The 24194-nt window shown below is 38.0% G+C and overlaps 1 protein-coding gene across 8 annotated transcripts in view; it reads right to left on the reverse strand.

Moving 5' to 3' along the window:
- Positions 1-24194, reverse strand: part of GABRG3 (gamma-aminobutyric acid type A receptor subunit gamma3) — a 287168-nt gene that overhangs the window by 257849 nt on the left and 5125 nt on the right. For all 8 annotated transcript variants that reach the window (XM_085532637.1, XM_085532634.1, XM_032441559.2 and 5 more), the window contains exon 3: positions 9591-9658. In XM_085532637.1, coding sequence (XP_085388763.1) covers positions 9591-9658 — 68 coding nt within the window. The remainder of the gene's footprint in view (positions 1-9590; positions 9659-24194) is intronic.

The raw sequence follows: 24194 nt of genomic DNA on the forward strand, positions 1-24194 counted from the left end.
CCACCCAGACTGCCAAGAAATACTCAGACATATTTATATAGATACAATTTCAGATAACAGAGAATTAGAGAACGCATTGTGGGGAAAATAATGAAGGTAAACTTGGTAGCTTTCAGGTGATTGCAATTGGACAATCTCCTAGTTATTATTTTTGTTTTGCTCTTTTTATTAAAGACTTCTGTACTGAAGTATTGAAAAGCTATTGAAGCATGAAAAACTAAGTCAGTGACTAGCTGTTTAATCTGGAATTAAAAGTGACTAGATGAATAAAAACTCTAGAAGCCTCAGCCTGTGGACAAGCACTTTATGGACCCATTTCCATTTGTGTTGATGCAGTTAACCATTTACATCAGGTGAGAATCTGTGTCTCTGTGGAATTAAGTGTGCAGCTTCAGGCATCAAGCAGATCCTTCTCTGCAGTGTAATGTCATGTTTACCCAGCCCATCCAACAGAGTAGAAATTCCCTGTGGAAATTTATTGGTGCTTGTCTTTGCCTTTTCCACAACAGTACAAATTAAATGAAAAGACAAAAGTCAGTGAGGAACCAACATGTTCTACAATCAAAATAAACTTGGGTTTACTTTGGACTTCATTATTATGAGCGTTATGAGTGGAATATTTTAGAACTTGGATTAAATTTATGCCTGGCATAATTTCATTCACATTCTGAGAGACCAGTTTATGTCTGTTGTTGTTTATGCAATTTCAAATATTGTGTATAGGTATCAGCATAAGTCAGGAATGGAGACAAAATCATTAATTGCATTTACCTAGATCCCTACGTATACCTTAATCGAATCACAAGCAAAAATGATTGCATGAACTAAAGTTATACAAAATTGTTTGTGTGATTTCAAACCAACATCGAGTTGAGAAGCAAGCCTACATTATTTTGACCAAACAATATAGCTTGATAGCTCATCTCAATGTCTAATGAAGTAGTGTTTGCATAATGCATGAAGCCTAATTTAGGAAAATTGGAACTGCTTTGCCTTAAAGATGGCCAGATGTTTAGTGAGCATCTGATCAAGTGACAATTTCACCCAGAGAAATGAAGATCATGACTGAAAAAGAAAAGTAATGCAGTGAGAAATTTTTATTTACATTTACAGTGGGGAAGACCAGAAAATGCCTGGGTGATCTCAATTTGTCAATCACCAAAAGCAGAAAAATTAAGTAACTGACATTATTAGTGAAAAAGTTGTGTTACTACTGTACAATAACCTCTGTAAATCAAAATAATAAGGTCATGACTTTCTTCTGTTCACTCTCTTGATTGCCTTGCAATTCAGCCTCAGACTACAGGCCTTTCAGGTAACGAAGAAGTCATAGTGAGCCTCTGCACATTTTTCACCTTGATGAAACATGCACCTATAACTTGCAAGCACTGAACTATCGAGTCTGATGTATGATGGACATCTATGTCCAGACATAGACATCATTTTGGCCAATGTAAAAAAGAGCTGGATACCTTCCAACCTTCGTTAACATAGTCCTTCACAAGTCACAAGTATGATAATTACAACGGATTACTGTAGCTAAGTATTAAATACCTCCCAGGCAACATAACTAAGTTCCTACAGAATTTTCGGAAATCCTCTTCTTACAAAATATGCCAAATGCAACTCAGAAGCAGCAAGAATCTGTTCCCAAGTCTTCCAAGGAATACAGTTTCCTAGGGAAGTTCAAAACACACAGCTAGCCTCGTGGTGAGCTCAAAAACAGTCAGAAAGGGAGGCAGTAGTTTATTTGGTTTAAAAAGCTCACAACTCCTTTGAGGAGCAAAACTATGAAAACATATAAAGAACCTTGTAACTGTCACTGGTTTTGACCATATTAAAGTCTCATCTCTAGATCAAGAGAGTAATGAATGAAGATTACAGTGATTTATAAGGAGAAAAATGTCTGGTATCAACAAAAGTGTGCAGATTTTGGGATACAAACATCCTCAGAACCCTGTGGACTTTTCTAACTGCAGAAATATACTTTTTAAAATTTTTATGTTCTATGTAGGCAGTCACTCAGCAGAAATACCTTGTTTGTACCAGAAAAGGCACGTCTTTGAGTACTCAAGAGTCAGTGGACACTGTGCCCATAGAGAAGCTTGGAAGGAAATGATATATAATTCTCTAAGTCTTATTTCTCAGCAATAAGACAATAAAGGAAATTATATCAAATTAGAAAACAAGCTCTCATACAGGAGGAGATTGTGCTTGTAGGCTCTTTTTGGTTTTATTTACTGTAACAATTACGTGGAAAGAATCCTAGAATAGCTGAAATTGGCAAGGCCCTCTGGGTCCATCTGGTCCAATACCTGCTCCAGCAGGGCCACCCAGAGCAAGGTGCCCAGGCCCACATCCAGGCAGCTGCTAGAGATCTCCACAGAGGAGATTCCACAGCATCTGGGCAGCCTGTGCCACTGCTCTGTCACTCATACAGTACTCACACACAGGCTTCCTGGTGTTTAGATGGAACATCCTGTGTACCAGTTTGTGCTCGCTTCCTGGCACTGGGCACCAATGGAAAGAATCTGGCTGTGTCCTCTATGCACCCTCTCTCTTCAGGTATTTATCAGCATTGGTGAGATCTGAGCTTAATCTTTTCTAGGCTAAACAGTCCTGACCCTCTCAACCTTACCAGTCTATCATCTTGGTGGCCCTACACTGTGTGTACTTCCAAGTGTGTCTGATCTCCTTTATGCTGGAAGACACAGAACTGAGCACAATGCTCCCGATGCATCCTCACCAGTGCTGAGTAGAGGGGAAGGACCAACTCTTGACCTGCTGGCAATATTCTTTTAGAAGCATTCAAAAATACTATTAGTCTTATCAGAAAGGGAAAACTGTTGACACATGGTCAACTTGATTTCCACCAGAATCCCCAGATCATATTCTGTAGAGCTGCTTTCCATCTAGGTGGCTCACAGCACTTCATTGAGTCACAAAATATACTGAGTTGGAAGGGACCCAAGATGATCATAGAGTCCAGTTCCTGGCTCCAAACAGGAACACCCAAAATTCGAACTATATCTAAGAGCACTGCCCAAATGCTCCTTGAGCTCTAGCAGACTGAGGCTGTGCCTCCTGCCCTGGGGAGCCTGTTCCATGCCTAACCACCTTCTAGTGAAGAATCTCTTTGTGATATCCAATCTGACTCCTCCTCTATCACAGCTTTATGTAATTCCCTCAGGTCCTATCACTGGTAGTTAGCAAGACTAGGGAGGTGATTGTTCCTCTGTACTTGGCACTGATGAGGCTGCATCTCAGGTTCTGTGCTCAGTTTTGAGCCCCTCACTACAAGAAATCCAACAAGGCCCTGGAGTGCATCCAAAGAAGCTGTGAAGAATCTGGAGCACAGGACTTATAGGGAGTGGCTGTGGGAACTGGGATTGTTCAGACTGGAGGAGGTTCAGGGGAGTGTGGATTGATGGCTGGACTAGATGTTCTTATTGAACTTTCCAACCTTAGCGATTCTATGATTAGCACACCTGTCCCTCTGTTCCCCTGTGAGGAAATGGTAGACCACCATGAGGCCTCCCCTCAGCCTCCTCTTCTCCAGCATGACTAGCAGGAATATAAAGAGTGCCATGTGGCGAAATTATCTACGAAAGGCCAACTCTAAATCTCCAAGCTAGTTTTCTCTATCACAAGAAGGCAAATGCAATGTATTACTAATTATCTGCATACACTGTTTTTCTGTGTGCTGGACAATGGTGAGAAACTTCCTAGGGTTTGAGAATTTACTCTTTGTAGAATCTTCTAAGAAGTGATATTTTATTCTCAAGGGAGTATTGTGTCTGTGGCTAAACTTAAGTGCAGTGCCTTGATGAAACTGGGACAGCTAACAGGCGAGAGAAGCTTATGGCATTGTCTCAGGACACAGAATGACAGAACACCTTAGGTTGGAGGGATCCTTAAAGATCAGCCAAAATACATGCAGCATTGAAGTCTTCCATAATTCATATCTTTTTATCTTGAGTGACCCAAGCTTTATGATAGTATATGAATACACTCAAGAAATAAGAATAGTAACTTGATTATAATCTAGCAAAATGCTTAAGATTACCATTAGTACTTTAGTCCTCCTAAATGAACAAACCCATTAAAACCAAATTTAAACTAGGACTTCATGTTCTCTTGGGGCACAGGGAAAAAAAAAAAAATCAAACAAAGACAAAAAAACAGGCTTGTTAAATCTGTGGGGAAAAATACAAACATCTTGAGGCATCCCATTATTCTAGAGGTTATGTGAACTCACTAGCTAGGAAACATAGCTCTCAAAAGTAACAGAAATTGTCTCCATACACAAGCGCTGTACAACAGATCAGTCAAGTCAGAAGGATACGGTTAGAAAATGACACCCTAGGTTAATTAATAATGAACACCAGGATGTCATGCGTGTGCACAAACAGCATATAGCATAAAATTTAAGAGGCAAAAAGTAGAACGTTATGTAGAAGGAGATACATGAGGTGGTGAAAAACTGACAGAATTTGGGTCTAGCTTAGTTTTGTCTTAGTATGAAAAGATTCACCAGGTTATGTTTCTATAGTTGTAGATGCTTCAATAGTTAGTTTAATTTTCATATAAATAGCGTCTAAATACAAGAAATTCAGACTTCATTATAAACTCTGGAAATTATTTTAGACTATGCTCCACCTCAAGAACGTTCTTTTAAATACCTGTTTTGCCTAGCAGAGAAGTGAAATGAGCATGTGAGAACTCTGAAACTGATGTTCAAAGAATTCTATCAACACTTTAGGGGGTAAAAGAGAGTAAGGACTGCCTTCATCCTACAGCAGTTAACAAAACTTTTTTCTCTTTCTTTCTTTTTTTTTCAGCAGTGAACAAAAGGATGCATCCATAAAGATACCTGACATAGATGAGAGAGCAGACAAAAAAGAATGAAACGATGAAAGATAGGAAAGAAAAACTCTAAGAATTACATTTTCAGATTACCTCAGACCAAAGAGACAGGCATATATCCAGCAGATAAGCAATTAACAGTTTTATCAAAAGGTATGTACAGTTGCTAAGTTTGCTTTTCATGCTGTTACTTCAACTCACTTTCTCTACAGCTGCATTAAAATGAGGTTCCAGTTGCTAAAAATCAAACTCTTCCCTCACCACCAGCTTGTGCTGCAGCTTCAGGTTCCTGTAGCTACTCCATTAAAAACATAAAACAAAATACAGGTATATACACACACACATTTTCTTCCTACTGAGATTGAATAGTCAGTGTAATCTGAGTGTGTTTACATTTCTGTTCAACAGAACTACTCATGAGGGATTACTTCTACCCATCATTTGCATTCAGTTCCCACTTTGTTTACTGACATGGTCTCTCTTCATTTTCTTTTACACATAAATGGTTTCTACTTCTCTAGGAGAAAAAAAAAAAAAGATGAAGAAAACCAGGCTGCAGGGAGCAATGGTAATTCTTAAGTTTTAATAAACAATTTCCAGAACACTTCTTGTTGACAAAAATTGGATTGTTGGCAAGAACTGGAGCATGAATTTTAGTCAAAAAGCATACGCTTCCTGGACATAATTCTGAATTGTGCTAAATAAAAGGGGATAGCGTTAAATAAAGGGATATTAACTATAAAAATAGAGTGATCTTGAATTCATAAACTTGCTTCAAAATACAAAGTATAGAGAAAAAGAAAACCAAGACTTCAGATGAATATTCCAATTTTAAATTGTGACTTAGAAAATCCATAGTACCCGTAGATGTTCATTATATTTACAGATATAAAAATTTTAAATACCAAAAACTGTAAATAATTGCAACATCCTGCAAATCTGTGTCTCTAACAACATAACAACACAAATTGACAACTAGCAGATTTCTGTAACTCACTTAACAAAGAGATGAAAACCAGAATAAAGGGATAAAATATCAACATAGGAAGGACTGAATTGGCTCTAAACACTCACATGTCATTTACAACGATCAACCAGTTTATGCTTCTTTTAAATCAGCCCAAACTCAAACTCTCTCTGTATGTGCATATACATGTATATACACATATAGAAATATATGACAGGTACATCCACTGTCTGTTCAAAAAAAACCAGCTTCTTTTCTCATAAAGATCTACTAGAAACTCATAGTTTATAGTAAGAGCACTTGCATTAACTTTCTACAATCAGTTGTTTTCGGTTTTGTTTTCTTTCCACCCCTCCCCACCACCTCCCAGAGATCTTGAGATTTTAAAAACTATTTTTTAAGGCAACTGGAGAATTGTTCACTGTTTTAGGCCTTAGTGTGAAACAGCATAAACCCTCAATAAAAATGCTCCTGAGTCCCCAGAAAGCAGAATCAGCTGCATATTCCTATGGACCGTGTCATCACTGGCACAGAGAACATTACCTTGACTGCAAGCCCTTTTAAAGGAATCCCTAACATTTCTTCCTCTTGTGGCACTTCAGATCTCACTCTAAGATTTCTTTTATGTCAGGTACATAAGTATTCAGATACAATTTATCTGTGCCTTTGCTGTAGTTATGTGTCTGGGACCAACTGTCCTTTTCTTGACAAGTAAAGAAACAGGGATATATTAACATCCATACCCAAGTCTAATTGTTATTACAACAAAGTAACTGACAGCTTTAAGGGTCTGCTCTACAAAACTGACTTGAACATTGAATCAAACACACATTGACTGGATAGCTTTAAGGAAAATGATTTTACTTCCTAGGTTTCACCCACAGAATGAAAAGTACTGATGAAAATTGATAAGTAAATACATCTGCAGAGTTAGACCTCTGGAGAAGCTCCCCATGATTTTCCCTCAGAAGCACTGCAGATTAAGAAAAAGGTGATAGAGCCAAGGGCTAAGTTTGGAAGTACACAGCAGGGAAGTGCTCCTTGTACATGTTGATGATCTTGCTTTTGAAATAGAGGAGATGAAAATCAATGTAATCTTCCGCCCACCCCAATCAACTTCCAACTTGCTGAGCTACTGTGACAGAATAGCTCGACTTTTAATAATAATTTAGGGGAGAAAAGCCAAAAGTTCCTGTCCTGCTGAGAAACATAGATGGAGGTCTATACATAATTTCTCTATTATATTTTTCCCCATCACCAGAATACTGTTCTAAGTACTATATGGAATTCCCTTCCCCTTGGGAGTTCAGTTACATGATAAGAATCAGACCAAAGACTGTCACCTCCTTCCTCTTCCTCTCATGAAGGTAATGATCAGCTACTGTTCAGCTGTTTGCATATCTATGAACCACTGTTTCACAGGACATATGAAACACTGCTTCAGGTAAAAATAAATACATGAAAACTTTTATTTTTGGCTCCAAATAGAATGTGAGTTATTTTTTCTCTTACCACCACCACCCTTCCTCCCCCCCCCCCCCCCCCCCATCCCCACCAGAATAGAATTACAGACCCACTGCAAACTGTAGTCAGACTGTAGCCAAGCGGTTGAAATTGTAGCATGAGTAAGGATGAGAGTAGCTCTCTGAGCAGTCCTGCCACTTCAGAGACAAGTCATCATTCAGCACTGTCACTTGTAAATTTGTGAAAATAATTTCCCATATTCATGATAAGTTTGAGACTGAGAGCTCATTTCACTCGAGTTTCAATAAACTCTGAAGAAAAAGAGTAGAAATTGAGCCTTTGGACAAAAGTTTACTATATTTATGTGCCTAACATTCAGTTCCTTCATCAATAATTACATTTGAGAAATGAAGTTCAAAAGTGCTTAGCTAGTTCACATTTATTTCCAGTGGGATCTACTGTCCACAACCTATGACCACTTCTACAGTTCTACACATTTCCATGCAGGTTAAATGCAAGCTTTAAGCAGACTTGAATTCTTAAAACTATAAAATGTGGGGTTTTTTGTTATTTTATTTTCATTCATCATTATTCTATTTACTACCTTGCCCTTAGAGCTATACTATTTTTTTTTCAGCTTTTACCAAGAAATATTCTAACATTATAGTGTTATAGACCATCCTATTAAGAACTCTGTCTATCAAAGAGATACAATCTGTATTCCTTTAATTGATGTTTTGTTGCATTTCTTCCATTTTGGTGCCAAGGGATAAAATCTACTCATGTTTTGACTGTGCCATAATAATCCTCCAAAAACAACTGGTTGTTTCTATTCTTTTTTCTATCTTCCTACCTGAAGCAATTTCTATCAAATGCTGTTCTAATTAGTATTTCACATTCATTTCTAGCACCATGAAATACTAGGTAAAAGGGTAATTCAGATAAGCAAAAGAGGAACAATAAGCATCTTCGCTATTGTCCGTATTGCTTTTGAACCAAGTATCCATACCAATGGAAGCCATAAACACAACAGTTCTGCACATAAGTCTTTCTTTTGAGGACTCACTTTAGTACACACCTGGGGAAAGACGTGATAGTTACCTATTTAGCAATTCATGAATGCAGCAGGTACTCCCATTGCTTGGCATTCAGTACTTCACATGAAGAAATATGGCTAATGTATTTCTTACTCTCTGCATATATGCCCAGGTTGTTCCCAGCACATAATCTGTTCTGTCTTTACTTGCCAGATTTACCATTTCCAGAGGCAAGAGGAGTCTTTCCCCAACCAGTGTTTGCTACACTGTGATAATCTGCATTCTCCTATATACATAAACAATAACAATCAGCCTGTGTAGTTAAATTTCAAATTCAGAAGCATTTGTTCTAAAAATACAAGTTAATACATATAACACAAGTATTATATTAATCTATCGCTATTTTATCCACCAACGTTTGAGTATCAACACAGACACCACTAAGTCACTGCTCTGATGAGGTGGTATAAGAACTTTACCAGTAAATAAAGATATTAACAAGCATATTTTCAGATTCTCCATTTCCAAATTCTATCAAAATAAAAACCAACTTGTTTACAAATTTTATTGCACTGAATTCCGAGCAGAAACTGCTTTGTGTACTCACAGTATCTCATACCTCTACAGCTAGATAAACATTCAGCTTTCTTTCTAAATCTGAACATTTTGCTGCAGAACTGGGAATGTCTTAGAGTTAAGAAGACCACAATGACTGATTGACTGTCACAGGTTCATCATAGTATCATGCAAACTTTTTCAATTTTTCCAGCCTCTACGCATGCAGTAAAGCTATGGATAATTTCTTTAAAATTATACCGCAAGGCAAAATATTGTTGATAATTTAGTGAAAGTAAAGTGACAACTGAAGAAATGATGAATTTAAAATCAATACTCTGATAACACATGCTGACTCTTCTAATGCTGTACTATGACGCTCTGTATATTTGACTGACTCTTGAAACAGCAACTCAAAGATTTTCCTAACAGTAGCTTTCTGTTATACATATTTTTTCCTTCACCAATCAAGATTTACCATCATTTTATGGTAGACAACACAGAGCACAATATTGCTTCAGGATTTGTCTCTTGAAGAGATACAAAAGAGTCATCCAAAAAAACAGGGCTATAGCTGAAAACAGAACTAAATCAGCAATCAATATAACTTATCCCAGTAGTATTTATTATCTTTTTCAAAAGCTAGTATTGATGCCAAGACAAGCAGTCCAGATAAAAACCTTTCTTAGCACACCACTTACCATATTTATTGACGATACTGGACCGATGCTGTTGACATAAATGTCAACATCAATAACTGTTGGTTTTACTGTGGAGAAAAAAAGAAAAAAATAATAAATCACAATATTATTTTTATTTATCAGAAAACATAAGTAATCACTTTAACCATTTATCCCCCAATTATCGTAAGGTTTAATTTCAGCTAAAAATCAGGAACTACTGAGAAATAAGGTTATGTATTTTTAATGAAGGCAACTTTATTTCCCACCTCCCCAATAAAAACTGCCACAAGTTACAGCTTGCAGCACATTATCATCACAATCACAATTCACCTCAGCAGCAATTTGTTAAAGCAAATTTTAATTGCAAAACACAGAGGCTCAAACTCAACATTCAAGATACTGCACTATTTCTAGTTTCACATCAGTCATACACCTTCTTCCATTTCCTCAGTATTCATGTACTTTGGCGGGCTTGTTCCACAACAGAAAATCTTTCTAGATTTTCTCATCTCATTTGCTCTGAATAAAATCCATTTCACTAAACCTTAGCAACTTTCCTTCTTTCAGTTTAGACTCTTTCCCTCTAGCTCACATTTCCTTTGCACTCATTCATCTAATGCTTTTTGAATTTCACTTGGTTTAATCAACTCATGTTTTTCACAAGGCATTCCATGCTTTCAGACTTCCAGAACTTAATTCAAAGATGTAAGTAGGTCAAGACAAGCTCTCTTTACCTTAGGCCTTGAGAAATTAGATTCCCTTCCACATCTTTAGTGTCAACATACCTACAGAACAGTTGCTTTGTCTAAAGTTTATGAAGAGCTTATAAACAAAGTTGAAGACAGATGGGAATCTCCACACATAAAGATGAGTAATTTTTGCCTCTATTCTCAAATTTCAGACTAACAATGAGATGCTGAGGAGTTTTAAGTATCCAGAAAGTTCCATGATTCTGAAGGGAAAAAAAAAAAAAAAAAAAAAAAAAAGGGCAAGCTGGCTTGTTAAGACTTGGGGATGTATTCTCCTCCTCGCGAAGACTACATCTAATGTTTTAAAAATAAATACATTTAAAGAAACTTATAGTGGGCACAAATAGCAGTCATAGATGATAACCATTCTCAGTAATTCATGAAGCACTACATAAGTCTTGGACTGCACACTGACAGGATATCTGGGACCTGTTTTAAGGTCATGGTTTAAAACTGTCTGCAGTACTGGCTTATAAACTCAGATCTTCCCTTCAGCAAAAGAAAATCTGAACTCAGCTACTCAGCTGAACAAGCACAACTGATTAATGCAATTCTAATTGTACCCAGCTAATAACTAAATAGGAGTCTAGCAGCTTCTGGTAATGAGACTTGCCTCAAAATGCAGTAATAAATGTCATTACATAGGAATTGGTAATAACAGGGAACTGCAGCTCACTCTTTTACCAAGATAACATACATTGAATAAAAGGCTCTGATCTTGTTAGGACTTGGGCATACATCCAGATGGAAGTTCAACACCAAGAAGTTCTGGTAAACACCAATGATACTAGGTGTGGTGATGCACTCTGGTTGCCAACTCGAACTTGGCAGGATCAGGGAGATAACTCAGGACCTGAATACAATACTTAGAATCCATCTTCGTTCAATCACTGGAGTTATGTATGTAAATAGAGTATGAAATGATAATTTCTCCTGAATGTGCTGGGTCAAATTCTCCTCCTGGTGCAAAACAAACAAATGAACACAAAAAAACCAAAGAGAGTTTGGTCTTACACATAGTAAAAGTCAAATATCTGAGCCAAAAAAAAAAAAAAATTGCAGCCATTTCCTATCCCGAACAAAATCAGCATCTAGTCTCACAAATTCCCAGAAAAAAACTCAAAACAAAATTCATGTAAGCTGTTATATTCCCACAACAAGAAACAAACAAAAAACTACATGTTTCTTTGAATGATACTTTGTCTTCCTAGTCAGTCAGAAAAATAAAACTCTAGTGCAACTGCACTTTAAGTACATCTCCAGATTCTGAAACAGAAATAAAAGTGTAGTTCTTTTTGCACACACTCTCCTGGATATAAGCAGATAGTTGGAGAACCATCAGGTGTAAATATAATACTTAGATGGAATTTTAATTCAAAATATCAACAGTAACAAGGCAAAGATTTTAGGATTACTGTGCTCAAAACGTGCTATGAAAATGAGTCTAAAATTAATCATATTAATGCTTAGAAGGATCTCTTCCTGTGCTAGCCTTCAAAAGTAAACTGGATTGTATGGGAATAAAGAAATAATCACATGATCAATTATTTCAAGACCTATTTTTCTGTATTCTACATATAGTTCTGTATAATTCTGTATTCTACATATCATTCAGTTCAGGGGCTGATTAAGACCTGAGCTATGCATAGAGTAGCAGAGCTTCAAATGGAGGCTTTTTTCTTGCACTGAATCAGTCATCACAGTCTTGCTTGATAAGCCATAGTGTTAGTATCTCAATAAAAGCAAGAGCAAGATTGCAGATGGATCCCTTGCTTCAGGACCATTTTGATATGGACTTCAGTCCAGAATAGTTCTGGAGAGCTGTCAGAAGCGCAGAAAAATTACTAATAGAACCATATGCATATCATATGCAGGAGAGCAATTAAAGGTTGTCAACAAATATACCAACGTTCTCTGAATTGGTTTTTAATATATGGTAGTTAGCTTTCCCTGAAAGACAATGAAAGTACACACAAATAATTGCAATGTGAGGCTGCTAAACAGTGCTATTTAAGGTTAGCTAACGGCTTATCACAATCATTCCATTTTCAAACACACTTATTTTAACTGAGAAGGGGATTTTCCTAGCCAATCAAAATATCTGCAAACAAAACTAAGGTCTTGCCAATATTTAGCTACTAGTCCTCATCTGATCCAAATGCCACATTCTTGAGGCAGATGTGTTTATATTCCAGTCAGCCTTGTGATGATCACATTGCAATGACATCCAAGTGAAATTTGTCTTCAAATGTCAAACAGTTCAAGAGATGCCTGGTCATAGAAGTGGTGAGCCCAGTGCTGTCTGCAAAGCTCACTTAAGCAGCCAGTTCAACACTTAGCCTAAAGCCAGGTCTGTGCAACTACAAAATACAGGAACTAACAGGCTCTGTGTACTCCTGTCTTGGATTTACACACTTGAAGTCTGTCCAAATAGCATTCATGCTCCTGCACAAATCATAAATATTTTGAATTATTTTTAAAAGTTTAATGTCTACAAGTATTTTCATTGTAAGCTCATTTAAGCATGAATAGGACTAGCTTAGCTCCCATAAATTTTAAAATGAAGCTAAAATTAGTATTTGTTGAAAGTTAACCTTTCTTACATTGTTCAAGCAACTCTTCATTCTGAATTGTTCTGCTCTTACCAAAACACTGGTAGTAAAAAGGTTATGGATCAATATACACTTATTTCTTGAAGCAAAGTAATTATCAATAGATTTTTAAGGAACACAACCACCTAACAAATAGACTTCTGAATGCAAAATAACAAGATTGACTCTACAGAAATGAGACATTTCTTGAAAATACACTGATATTTTACATTATCTCATTTGCACATAAATGGGTATTTTTGTACTGGGATAAGCAGTAATAAATAATTATATATTTATTGGTAACAGCAGTAGTAGAGATTACAATGTTAATGCTTGCTTTGCATTAGTGATGATAATGATTAATATTTTCCTACATGATATAACAGATGACATCTAATTACTTGCTAATTCCTGTAAAAGAAGTCATTTCTCATAGATAATTGTGGTCAGCTAAAACTTCTGTGCTTTAGGAAAGACTACCACACACCAACACTCCAAGAAAGATACAGTAATGGGAAATTATCATTGAGGGGGAAAACAAAATAAAAAAAAAAGAAGAGAAATGGAAAAAAAAAAAACAAAAAACAAAAAAAAACCCACAAAAAAACATTCTTTCTGCATAGAGAAAATGGAATTGAACAACAAACAGAACTTGAAGTCCTTCACCTGCTACAGTCAGTGAAATTCTGATAAAACTGTCATCCCTGTGATTTAAGATCTAACTGCCTGAAGAGAAATGCAAATAAAAAACAAAAGGAATATTAAAAATTAGGTGTAGATTTCAAAGGAAGCATACATGAGTGCAATTTCAGGATGAGAACAGTCTTTTCAGAAGTACTACATTCACATGTAAGGTGCCTTTTTGACCAGAAGCATGAATGACAGCATGCACTAGAAATAATCTCTCCATCAGTATGAAATTGCTTTTATTCTTCATATCTCAGCAGCACCATCTATCAATCATTACCTCTTTCATCTTCTACCTATCCTTCCCTAATACACAATCTGTGATTCTTCTAGTATTGTGGTGTTTAGGAATCAAAACAGTAGATCTTAGATGATTAGGTTGGTTTTGCAGTCAGTCCCTGAATCTTCCATTATGGTTTTATTTATATCCATAGAGAATACATTAAGGAGTACTGAAACCAGGCCTGCAGCCCCCAATACAGAAAGGACATAGAGATCTTGGAGTGGGTCCAGAGGAGGGCCACTAAGATCATCAGAGGGCTGGAGCACCTCTCCTATGAAGAATGGTTGAAAGAATTGGACTTGTTTAGCTTAGAGAAGAGAAGGCTCCGAGGAGACCTCATAGCAGTCTTACAGTACTTGAAGGGTGCGTTTAAACAGGAGGGGGAACGGCTGCTTATGAGGGTAGATAGTGATAGGACAAGGGGGAATGGTTTTAAAATGAGACAGGGGAGGTTTAGGTTTACAGATTAGGAGGAAGTTTTTCACACAGAAGGTGGTGACGCACTGGCACAAGTTGCTGTGAGAGGTCATGAATGCCCCATCCCTGGAGGCATTCAAGGCCAGGCTGGATGTGGCTCTGGGCAGCCTGGTCTGGTGGTTGGTGGCCCTGCACATAGCAGGGGGTTGAAACTACATGATCATTGTGGTCCGTTTCAACCCAGACAATTCTATGATTCTACAAATAGTTCCCATGTGAAACCAAAAGACCATGCAAGAATGGAATTTGTTTCTGCAAAATCTAGCAAGCAAGGTTTGGATAAACAACAGTCTCCAAAACACCATCCAGTTGCAAAAGAGAGCAACAGTGTTTTGAATTAATATAAGTAGAAAGTTTTCCTTGTTTAAAGATGACAGAATAATTTATTGCTTTGTGCTACAACACCGAAGCAGAAACTACAGCGCTGTACATCTGCCAAACTTACAAATGCTCACCCAGAAAGCCTCTTCAATAAGCAAAAGTAAACAAACAGAAATCCACTTCTAACTGCACTTCTGCACCTGGAAGAGCCAGAAGATTCCCTGTTGAGGTAATCACAGAAGCAAGGAGACATTGAAACCGGACTTTCTCATCTAACACCTCTCAGATTTTTCCTGACTCTTACCTTCCAACCTTTACCTTCCTGAGACTCTTCAAATCTCATCTCGGATTTCTTAGATGAATTTAAGTTAAGAAAATTAGAACAAGCAGCTGCTATAAATAGTTTTTGTTCTGACAGCTGAAGAATTTGGCAAACATTAACTGTCAACCAAATTTTCCTACTTACGGTGCCTCTTAAGAAAAATACTTTGTATGAGTTTGTTAGTTTGCTTCAAACCATTTCAGTAAGTGTTCTGCCAAAAAAATCAGACCAACACTTTTCAATAACAAATATATGTAAATAACTAAGGACACGTTTCTTTTTAAGTAAAAACACTACATTTGAGGGCTTCAGGGTCACCACAATAAATAAAACTTCTCTAGATATCTTTTTAGTATGTCTCACAAGGGTTTTACCGAAGAGATGTAAAATAGACAGTTTTTCACATAACAGCAGAGAAGCTGTATGCCACATAGGATGAGCAACTAAGATCAGAAATGCTTTTTTTTCCCTCATCTCAATAACTAAGAAATAAGAAAAGCAGAATGTAATCATGAAAAAGGTCATTGTCAACAGCATATCCTAATCAGAAATGTTCCCATGCCAGATTTCAAAAGAGCCTACATTCGATGATTACATTGGCAGCAGATGAGAGTTATGTGTTCAAGATGCAACTAACCTATTTTTTATGTCATCTTTTAAAACTCATACACAGTTCATAAGTCTTCAAGGTCCAAAACTTGGGCTTTGGAGTTACAGTAAAGCAGTTTACGCATCATTCATAAGCCTTGTTACTAATATTCAAGAAATGTCGATGGTAAAATTTGCAGAAGTATCAATTACTAAAAATGCCAGAGAACTAAAACTGCTGCAGGCAAGCAAGAAATCCCTTCTGCCCTCCCACACAGAATAGAGATTGCTCTCGTCTGCATTGAATAGCAACACTTTTCTCAGGAACATTCCTCTTCGTAGATAGGTGTACTTTTACATAATGCATGGGCACTAAAATAGTTTTCATATTTACTCCTTACTCATGGAAATGGGCAGCTAATGGATTTCCACGTTGGTGATTGAACCAAGACTTAAGTTTTCTGAATACAGATATTTCGCTTTCTTTTCCCTAAAGAAAAGAAGGCATCAACAGGAATTAAAACATTCCTGATTTTTGCTTACACTCTTTTTCACTTAGTGAGCTCTCACTAGATTCAGCAGTCTTACTACTACCTATATTGTGACCAAGGCATTCCCAGCTAATGGTTTATTCAAGTTTCTTTCTTCAAAACAAGCTCAAATTAAAGTAGACATCACAGTCTTCTGTAGTGATCAACAGTAAAGAACTTGAAGCCAAGACTATGGCTTTTCCTTCATGAGAGCTAACATAATGCAAGCATAAGTTACTCCCTCTCACCTTCATTCTGCAGTACCTTTGCATGCTGCTTAGCCCTGCAGGCACAGCTGTCTGAAACAAATCCCTAAATGAGAACTGTCTCTCTCACTACTTTCTACTCTCATAGGCTAGCACAGAAAAAAGAGTTGCACCAGAAAGTGGTAATTTTACCTTGCGTGACAACTCACAGCTTTCTCTGCGCTATGATCTAGAAAATATTTTGATCCAGGAGGCAATAAGCAACCCTCTGTCACCACATATGGGGAAACCCTGCTGGAGCTAATTTAAAGAGTATCAGGTGCAGCAATAAGCAGCTAACAAAAACAGCTTGACAGCCACAGTGGTAATAGCCTGTGGTATTCTTTAGGGTGTGTTTCTGCAAGGCCTACTAGGAAGGCAGGTCAGAAAGAAAGGAAAAAAAAAAAGAGTTCTCATAGCTTCAGAACTCAAGGTTTTCACTTAGGGTGCATTTGAAAATGCACACCTTTATATAGCAACAGAATAAAAGATGTGTTCACTTGTTCAATAGATCTGCTCCTTGCATGCTTTTAACTGCTTAAGAAAGGAACTGCTATTAAACTCTGCCCAGGCAGCACAGTAAACCTTTCTGTGTTTGCCAACATAAATGAGCCTACATATTTCTGCTAGCTGCAATTGTACAAACCTATTCAAGGTACTGAGAGTTGCACTGCTGTTTGTGAGAACACTTGTCTTGAAAAACTTGGGTAAGATTTATAAAGATGCTTTGGGAGGGACCATCTTGGCCCTCAATATAGCTAGAACCTGTGAAATTAGAAGACACAGGTATCAAACTAGGAGTCGTGTGTCAGTGTGCAAAATATATGTACTTACTCATTGTAAAATGAATTTATCTGGACATAGATAAATAGACAGTAAATGCAGTAGAGACTGTAGGGGTGAAATAGGTCACTCCAAAAGTAGTACCTCCTATTTACTTCAACAGAAACTACAACAGATACAAAGTGTATGATAACACTGTTTGATAGAGCAAATTCTCAGCTACAAAACACTACTTTTTCAACTATTTTTTTTTAATAGTCACCACCATTAGTTATGCACATTTTACCAGCTATGAACAAAAGCCAGCATGCTGCACTCGTAAAAATCTGCACCAGGGGAAGCGACCTCCTCTTGCCATCACTACTGTTGATACACAGCACTGCGCCTCATTGCGCACATATCTACTGCTCGGTCTCCATAAATGTTCAGCAAGCATTAATACATGTCAGCGAGTGTTATTTTTTTCCACGTGGAGGAAGTCAGTGACACGCTTCTGCTTCATGCGCACTGCCCTGTCAAACGCCATTTTGCCAGAATGCCTCTCTGCTGCCATCTGTCACACAGCAACAAAATGTAATGGGATACTGGCAGGAAGGTTCAACCTCTACTGTCATGCCACAAACATCCACCTCTCATGTTGTGGGCCAGTATAGTAGAACAGGAAGCATTACTTTTGGAGCAGCCTTTGTATATGAAGAATACCAGAAGAATCTGTGTTACTGCAGCATAACCAAAAATAAATAAATAAATAAAAGGAAGGAAAAGCAGTCTACTTTCTTCTAACCTTTGAGTGAATAATATCAGTAAAATCAGTATAATTAATTACTCTTTGTCTCTCATTTGTCTTTCTGCCTCATGTCTGACTAGATGTCATCTAAGTGACTCAGAGGGACGGGAAATTTTGTCTTTCAACTTTATACTCCTTGATTTGGGGTTTTCATCTTATTTCAGCTTTATTACAAATACTTGTGTTCACTCTTCTACTTCACTTGCCCTGAATAGTTTGAGCACACTTAACAGTATTCCCCTCTGGCCAGCTTTTTTCTTAGCAGCATTATTTTACCTCAGTCACAGAAACTAGTTGAAAGTATTTAACTTTCCTTGGCAGAGCATAACTAAAGATCATTGGGACAGCCTAAAACTCAGAGGAAATAACATCTATACTGATTTTTTAGGCTTTTTAAATGCTAAAAGAGAAATTACTGATTTCCTAACAATGCTTCTCTCAGTAGAAACTCCATGGGGAAAGGTAATGGACAGCAGTTGTAGCTGTTTGTACCTGGCAACTGTCTGTAACTCGTTCTAGTTTTCTTGTGCTCTAAGAAAGCATTGTGGCTTAAATATTACCTATTGTGAGCACGTGGCATTTTCCACAACAAGTCTATAGGAGTGTGATACAATCTACATGCCAGGCCTCCTCGCATTTATATTTTAGCCATCATCCTCCCTACCAAAGAGGTTTCATCAGGTTGGCTTGCAAAACGTGCAACAAGTTTCACATTCACAAATAACCTGAGCAACAGCATCCACAGTAAAGCCCACCCCTCAATCACAAGCCCATACATAGGTTATGTCTCTTCCTCGGTGGCTTGAAGTGTCATGGGCCCACTGGGTTAGAAATAGTTCATCCTTATGTTGCTAGTCCAGATCTACCTGAATCACTTTGATCCCAATGGTCAGATCCACCTGCTGGTTGTTCTGACATTCTTCAGTGGCACAACTCTCAGGTACATGAGAATCTATGTAATGTTTCTTTACAACCATGTTCTCTACCCAGGTAGCAATATCTGTCCCACAAGGGTTTGCCTTTATGCTGCCACTTGATCTGCTTCCATTGCTGTAATCACACCCATTGGACATTTGCCATCATCCAGAAGTCAGTGTAGAAATAGAGCAGTGGCCGCTTTTCTCATTCAGCAATGCCTGAAGTCAGCTAGATGGTTTCCACTTCTGAAAATTGGCTTACTTTATGTTTTTCTTCAATAGCCTCCACAACTGTCATGTAGGACTGAACACAGCAGCCTTCCACCTCCAAAGCTTTCCAACAGCACGATAGAACTCATCAGTGAACAAGGCATACTTCTTCTCTTCTCTGTTTTTTATACAGTGGATCTTCTTCAGCACGTATCACCTCTTCTTCTGGAGATTTTCCAAAATCTTTGCCTTTGGGCCAGCCCATATAAGAGGAGTCCATTGCACTGTCATCAGACCAAGAAGTATTCTCTTCCCCTTGAGGATGCTTCGTAGGCAGAGGCCAAGCCCAGCACACTGCAGTGATTTGTGCCTCTCTAGATTTGCCAGGGCTACAGCAGACCTTTTCCAACTATTCCACTAGTTTTTCAGGATTCTGCAGTTATTCAGCAATGAAGTCCCAAACCAGTGGGGGTGCCCATTGCTGTATGCACCTGCCTGTACCATCCCATACCCGCTGCCACTCATAACTCTACTTCCTTGAGGCAGATCTCTGGGTGATATTCTTAAATAATTGTTTAATCTTAAATATAACCTGGAATACATTCACGACACATAACAACAGAAGCACACCAGTTTGAATATCCCAAGGATATTCAAAATTCTCAAGAGCTATTGTAACTAGCTTAGAGAAAGACATAAATGTGAAAGAAAAAGGGAGGCTGAGAAACTGCTGGAAAAATGTCCTTCCCTGTCTCAAAAAGCCCCATTAATAGTGAAAAAAAAAAACCTAGCATAATGACCAGCAATTATCAAACCATCATTACATCCCATGTTAACATGCTCCAGTCAAATCTGCTGTTATCTCAACCCTTTGTGACCCACACTGTGCATCAAAATGACTGTAGTGGTTTAACCCTTTCCCAGTGGGATGGGGGCAAGAATTAAAAAAGAACAAAACTTTCTGGGTTGGGATAAAACTATTTACCAAGACAGAGAAAGGGAAAAAGATAGTGAATATATGTATATATAAAAGTATATAGCAAGTGATACACAAGCAACTGCTCACTATTGACCGGTGCCCAAATAGACCCCAGTGAGCAGAAGAGAGTGAGATGAGCTCTCACCTGCTTCAAAATTCTCCTTCCACATGATGTCATATGGTATAGAATATCCCCTTGGCCAGTTTAAGCCATCTGTCTTGATTCTGTCCCCTCCCAGTCCTTTGTTAGTATGAGCTGAGAAACTGGAATGGCCTTGTCTCTGTACAACACTGCTTAGCAGCAACTATAAATATCAGAGTGTTATCAACCATGTTTTTCTCCTAGAACCAAAACATAGCATCATATCAGACACTCTAAAGAAAAAAAGTCCATCTCAGCAAAAACTAAGACAGAAGGGTATTTCAGAAGCTGGGGAAAAGCCCAGGTAGTTGACAGAAGGCTGAAGAGCACTTGGTCAGACTGCGGCGTTTGCTTACTAATATCTTTTTCACTGAAATTAATGTCCTGAAGAAAGTGACTGCTTGCTAACAATGCTTATGGAATGGCTGTATTCATCAGAAAGTAGCAGGTTGAGGTTAAGATGGGAGCTCAAAGTTTCATTCAGGTTATGAATTACTGTTAATATTACTATTGACTTGTCATAACATAAATTTTGTACCACATTAATTATTGCTTCTTAGCAAACAAAATGAAATAAGACAACTCTCCTGAGCTAAACAAACTAGCTACTGAAAGGCAACTTGTGGAACATAATTCTCTTTATGCTCCAATTGAATACTGCACCTTAAGCCTGGTTTGGAGTGAGGGGTTTTTTTTTCCTGCTAAATTAATTGGCAGAATCTCTTACCTACCAACTTTTTTGCTAAGTTAAGTGAGTTTCAAAATAAATGAAGGGAAAAAAAATGTATATTATCTTCCACATATGGAAGCAATGGTAATACCTTCACAGTCCAGAAAGGATTACCTGTTATCTGGGTCTGGTTCCTTTTATATCATACAACAAAGCCACAACTGTCACTCCTATAATTATAACTGGAAAAAAGTGGGTGAAAATCATGCTAAGGTGCTTTGTCTCCATAAAACATTATTCTTTTTAAGCAGTATACCAGTTTAATTTCTTGAGGTGTTTGAAAAGGGTGTGTTCCCTGACACCCCCCACCCCCACCTCACCACCCTCCCCGGGTTCCAAAAGGCACACACATTCTGTGGTTTATTGGAATACCACCATTCCTTATAATGAAATTTTTCACAAGTTCTGATAGTTATGAAGATGAGAGCTCTGAAACGTGTGTTCCCAAGCTGGATGCAGTTAGACATTCCCCTACTGGTGGAAAACTAATTCTGTTTCTGAAGACTGAAGGCTCCTTCTACCTAGATATGTTTAATGTGTCATATCGCTGATGTCCTTCAAAGTGAAACTACTTTACCTAACACTTGGCCTGTTCACTCTCTCCTTCAAAGGTCTGTCCTGGAAGTTTGAAGGTGATGTCTGTACTTCCCAGTGCCACCAGCTGAACATAAATTTCCACATATATTCCAACCAGCACTCACTGACATGAAAACCAAGGCAAAGCATACTGGAAGATATTCCTCTTCAAAAAAGGAGAGTTCAAGTTCTACTCTAGTTTCTCAGCACTGATCTACACACTTTTTACAGTGGTTTAGATGGGCAGGGTTGGGTAGAAGGAAGGAGAGGGGCTAAGGGTCTGTTCACAGAAGTCCATTCACTAATAGCCTGGAGGTAATGTAAGAGTGATGTACTCTGCATGGTAAGTATAGCATTGTATGGTAAGTGGGTACTCATAATAGTCCTGTACAGTGACAGATAGTGCCTGGATTTAACCAAGCTAGCCAGAGCATCTATTTCCCTGGGAAAGATGGAAGACTGAAGAGAAGTCACCACCAGAGCCAGCATGCATTCTCATTTGTCACAGTCTTCCTCTCCCTGTGGCCTTTGGCTTGCAGAAGCGTGTTTCCAAGTCACTTAAAAATTGCAGTCCTGAACTGTGAAAGTCTGGAGAAGTGCATAATTTCCTAAGCTTTTCTGACTACATTGAGAAAGAAGACCATTTCTTAATGAGCACCACTAAAGTTAAATGATAATAGAAATACTGGCTTTGCACTCAGATAACTGAGGGAAGAGTAATGTGGCATGAAATGGTGGGTTCTCTATCCTGTGGGATGGCCGATATGTTTATGGACTTAAATTGTAATGCAAGTGCTGCCTATAATGAGTAGCTGACTGCATATTAGACCAAGATTTAATCCCAGTGTCTTTTATAGGATGCATTTCTGTTTGATTCTGAAAGTTAATCCTCTCTTCCTCCACTGGTCTGTTCCATGCCTTTTATAAATTCAAATAACATGCATTTTCATACTATATGGTCCATGCCTATTACTTCTGTTGATATCCCTTTAACCAATAACACACTGCTATGGGAATCTTTGCGGCATGAACATAGTTCTGTTGCCAAGACATGACTATCATCTAACCTGAAGGATAACTTTTCTCAGACAGAAAGGAAGATGTGATTGTGAGCAATCAGCTGGCAATTTAGGGAATAAAGCTCGATTCTCTAACATTCCCATTGTGCTGTCCTTGACAAATGCTGCAGCTCCTTAGCTTCAAAAGGGTAATGTTGTTTATCTGCATCAAAGGTAGGAGGAGGGAAGAGGGACCAGGGAAAGAAGCCAGGAGGTGAAGTAACTTCTCTAGCATCTGAACAATGCTCAGCACAAGTTCTGAAACAGCCAGATTCCTGTCAAAGAGAAAAATGGCATAGGGCTGATACCTTAATCGAAACCGATAGGAAGTAGTCAAGAACTGTGAAGTGTGTTTGGTAGTACAGAAGAGGTCTGTAATTTAACTCTTTTCTCTAAAACAGAACTTATGAAATTTTGTAGAGAGACAAAAGGAATTTTTTCAGTGACAACGATTTTCCAGTGCTGCAGGATATGTCTGACCTCTATAATTTTATGGCAACTGACATGGGGACTTTGAATGATTACTTTGTCCCACATAGGCATAACATAATTTACTCTGCCTGAAGACAGTGATATGAGGACACAGCGTACAAAATAAAATAAAATAAATTGTCTGAGAATGTCTTCCAGATGTTGATACGGGGTGGGGGAGAAGTGTATTAAAGCACTTCTCCACCAGAAATTCAAAATCCAGTATGACAAACGTGTATGTCAGTCTGGATTGGAAATAGAGACATCTGTCACATATGATCTTTTTAAATAATACAGGAAAACAAAGTAAGAGCTATGAAATAAAAATTCAGCCCCTTTCTTTCATAGCATGACATAGTTTGGGGTTGTATGTTTTTTTTTCCTTGTCTGGAATTTTTTGTGAGACAATAATTCAAATGGGGAATATCTCCAGGAGGCTCTTGCTTCCATCTGAACTCACCCAAAGGGATGACTTAGAAAGTCTATCAATCACCAAATAGTTGCTTCAGTTTTAATCGGTGGCAGAAATTCTCTCTAATCTCTTTGTAAAAAAAAATCAGCAATGGCAAATTATCTGAGGTGGCTGTTTTCAGCTTGCTCTGTTCCCCAATTATTCTGAAATGCATGCGAGGTGCAATTAGTGTAAATTGTAAATTATCTGAGGTTTCTGTCATGCAAACTGGCTGTGATCAAACTGAACAGCAGTTGCGCTAAAACCATTCTGATCTACGCAGGTATCTACTACCTCATATCTAAATATATCCCTGTATGTATTAATTAGTGTTGCCTATGAGCTGCTTCATTCTGCCAGATTTATTTAGAGATACAATGTTTTCTGATTTGGGAGGGTTAAAAAGAAAAATAATAATCTAGAGTTGCCTTATTTACAAAAACAAGTCTTAGTGCCTCCTTATAAGCAATGAGGAACATAACTTCTGCGATCACGCTTTACAGGGAGTAGATGCACATCCTTCTCTTGCCATGTCCTACTTTCTGGTTTTTAATACACTCCTTCTTTTGATCACTCCTCAGAGCCTGTGGCTTCAGTTTTCCATAGACATGTACTGGATGACAAAAGAGCTAAGCATGTTTGCAGTCCTGCCAAAGACCTCAAACTAGTCTTTCCATCTTGCTGCACAAAGTATACATGCAAAACAGAGTTTAGCATGCCAA

The sequence above is a fragment of the Coturnix japonica genome, chromosome 1 (genome assembly GCF_054131305.1).
Source record: "Coturnix japonica strain WE chromosome 1, WE-NBRP24, whole genome shotgun sequence".
In the NCBI taxonomy this organism is placed as follows: Eukaryota; Metazoa; Chordata; class Aves; order Galliformes; family Phasianidae; genus Coturnix; species Coturnix japonica.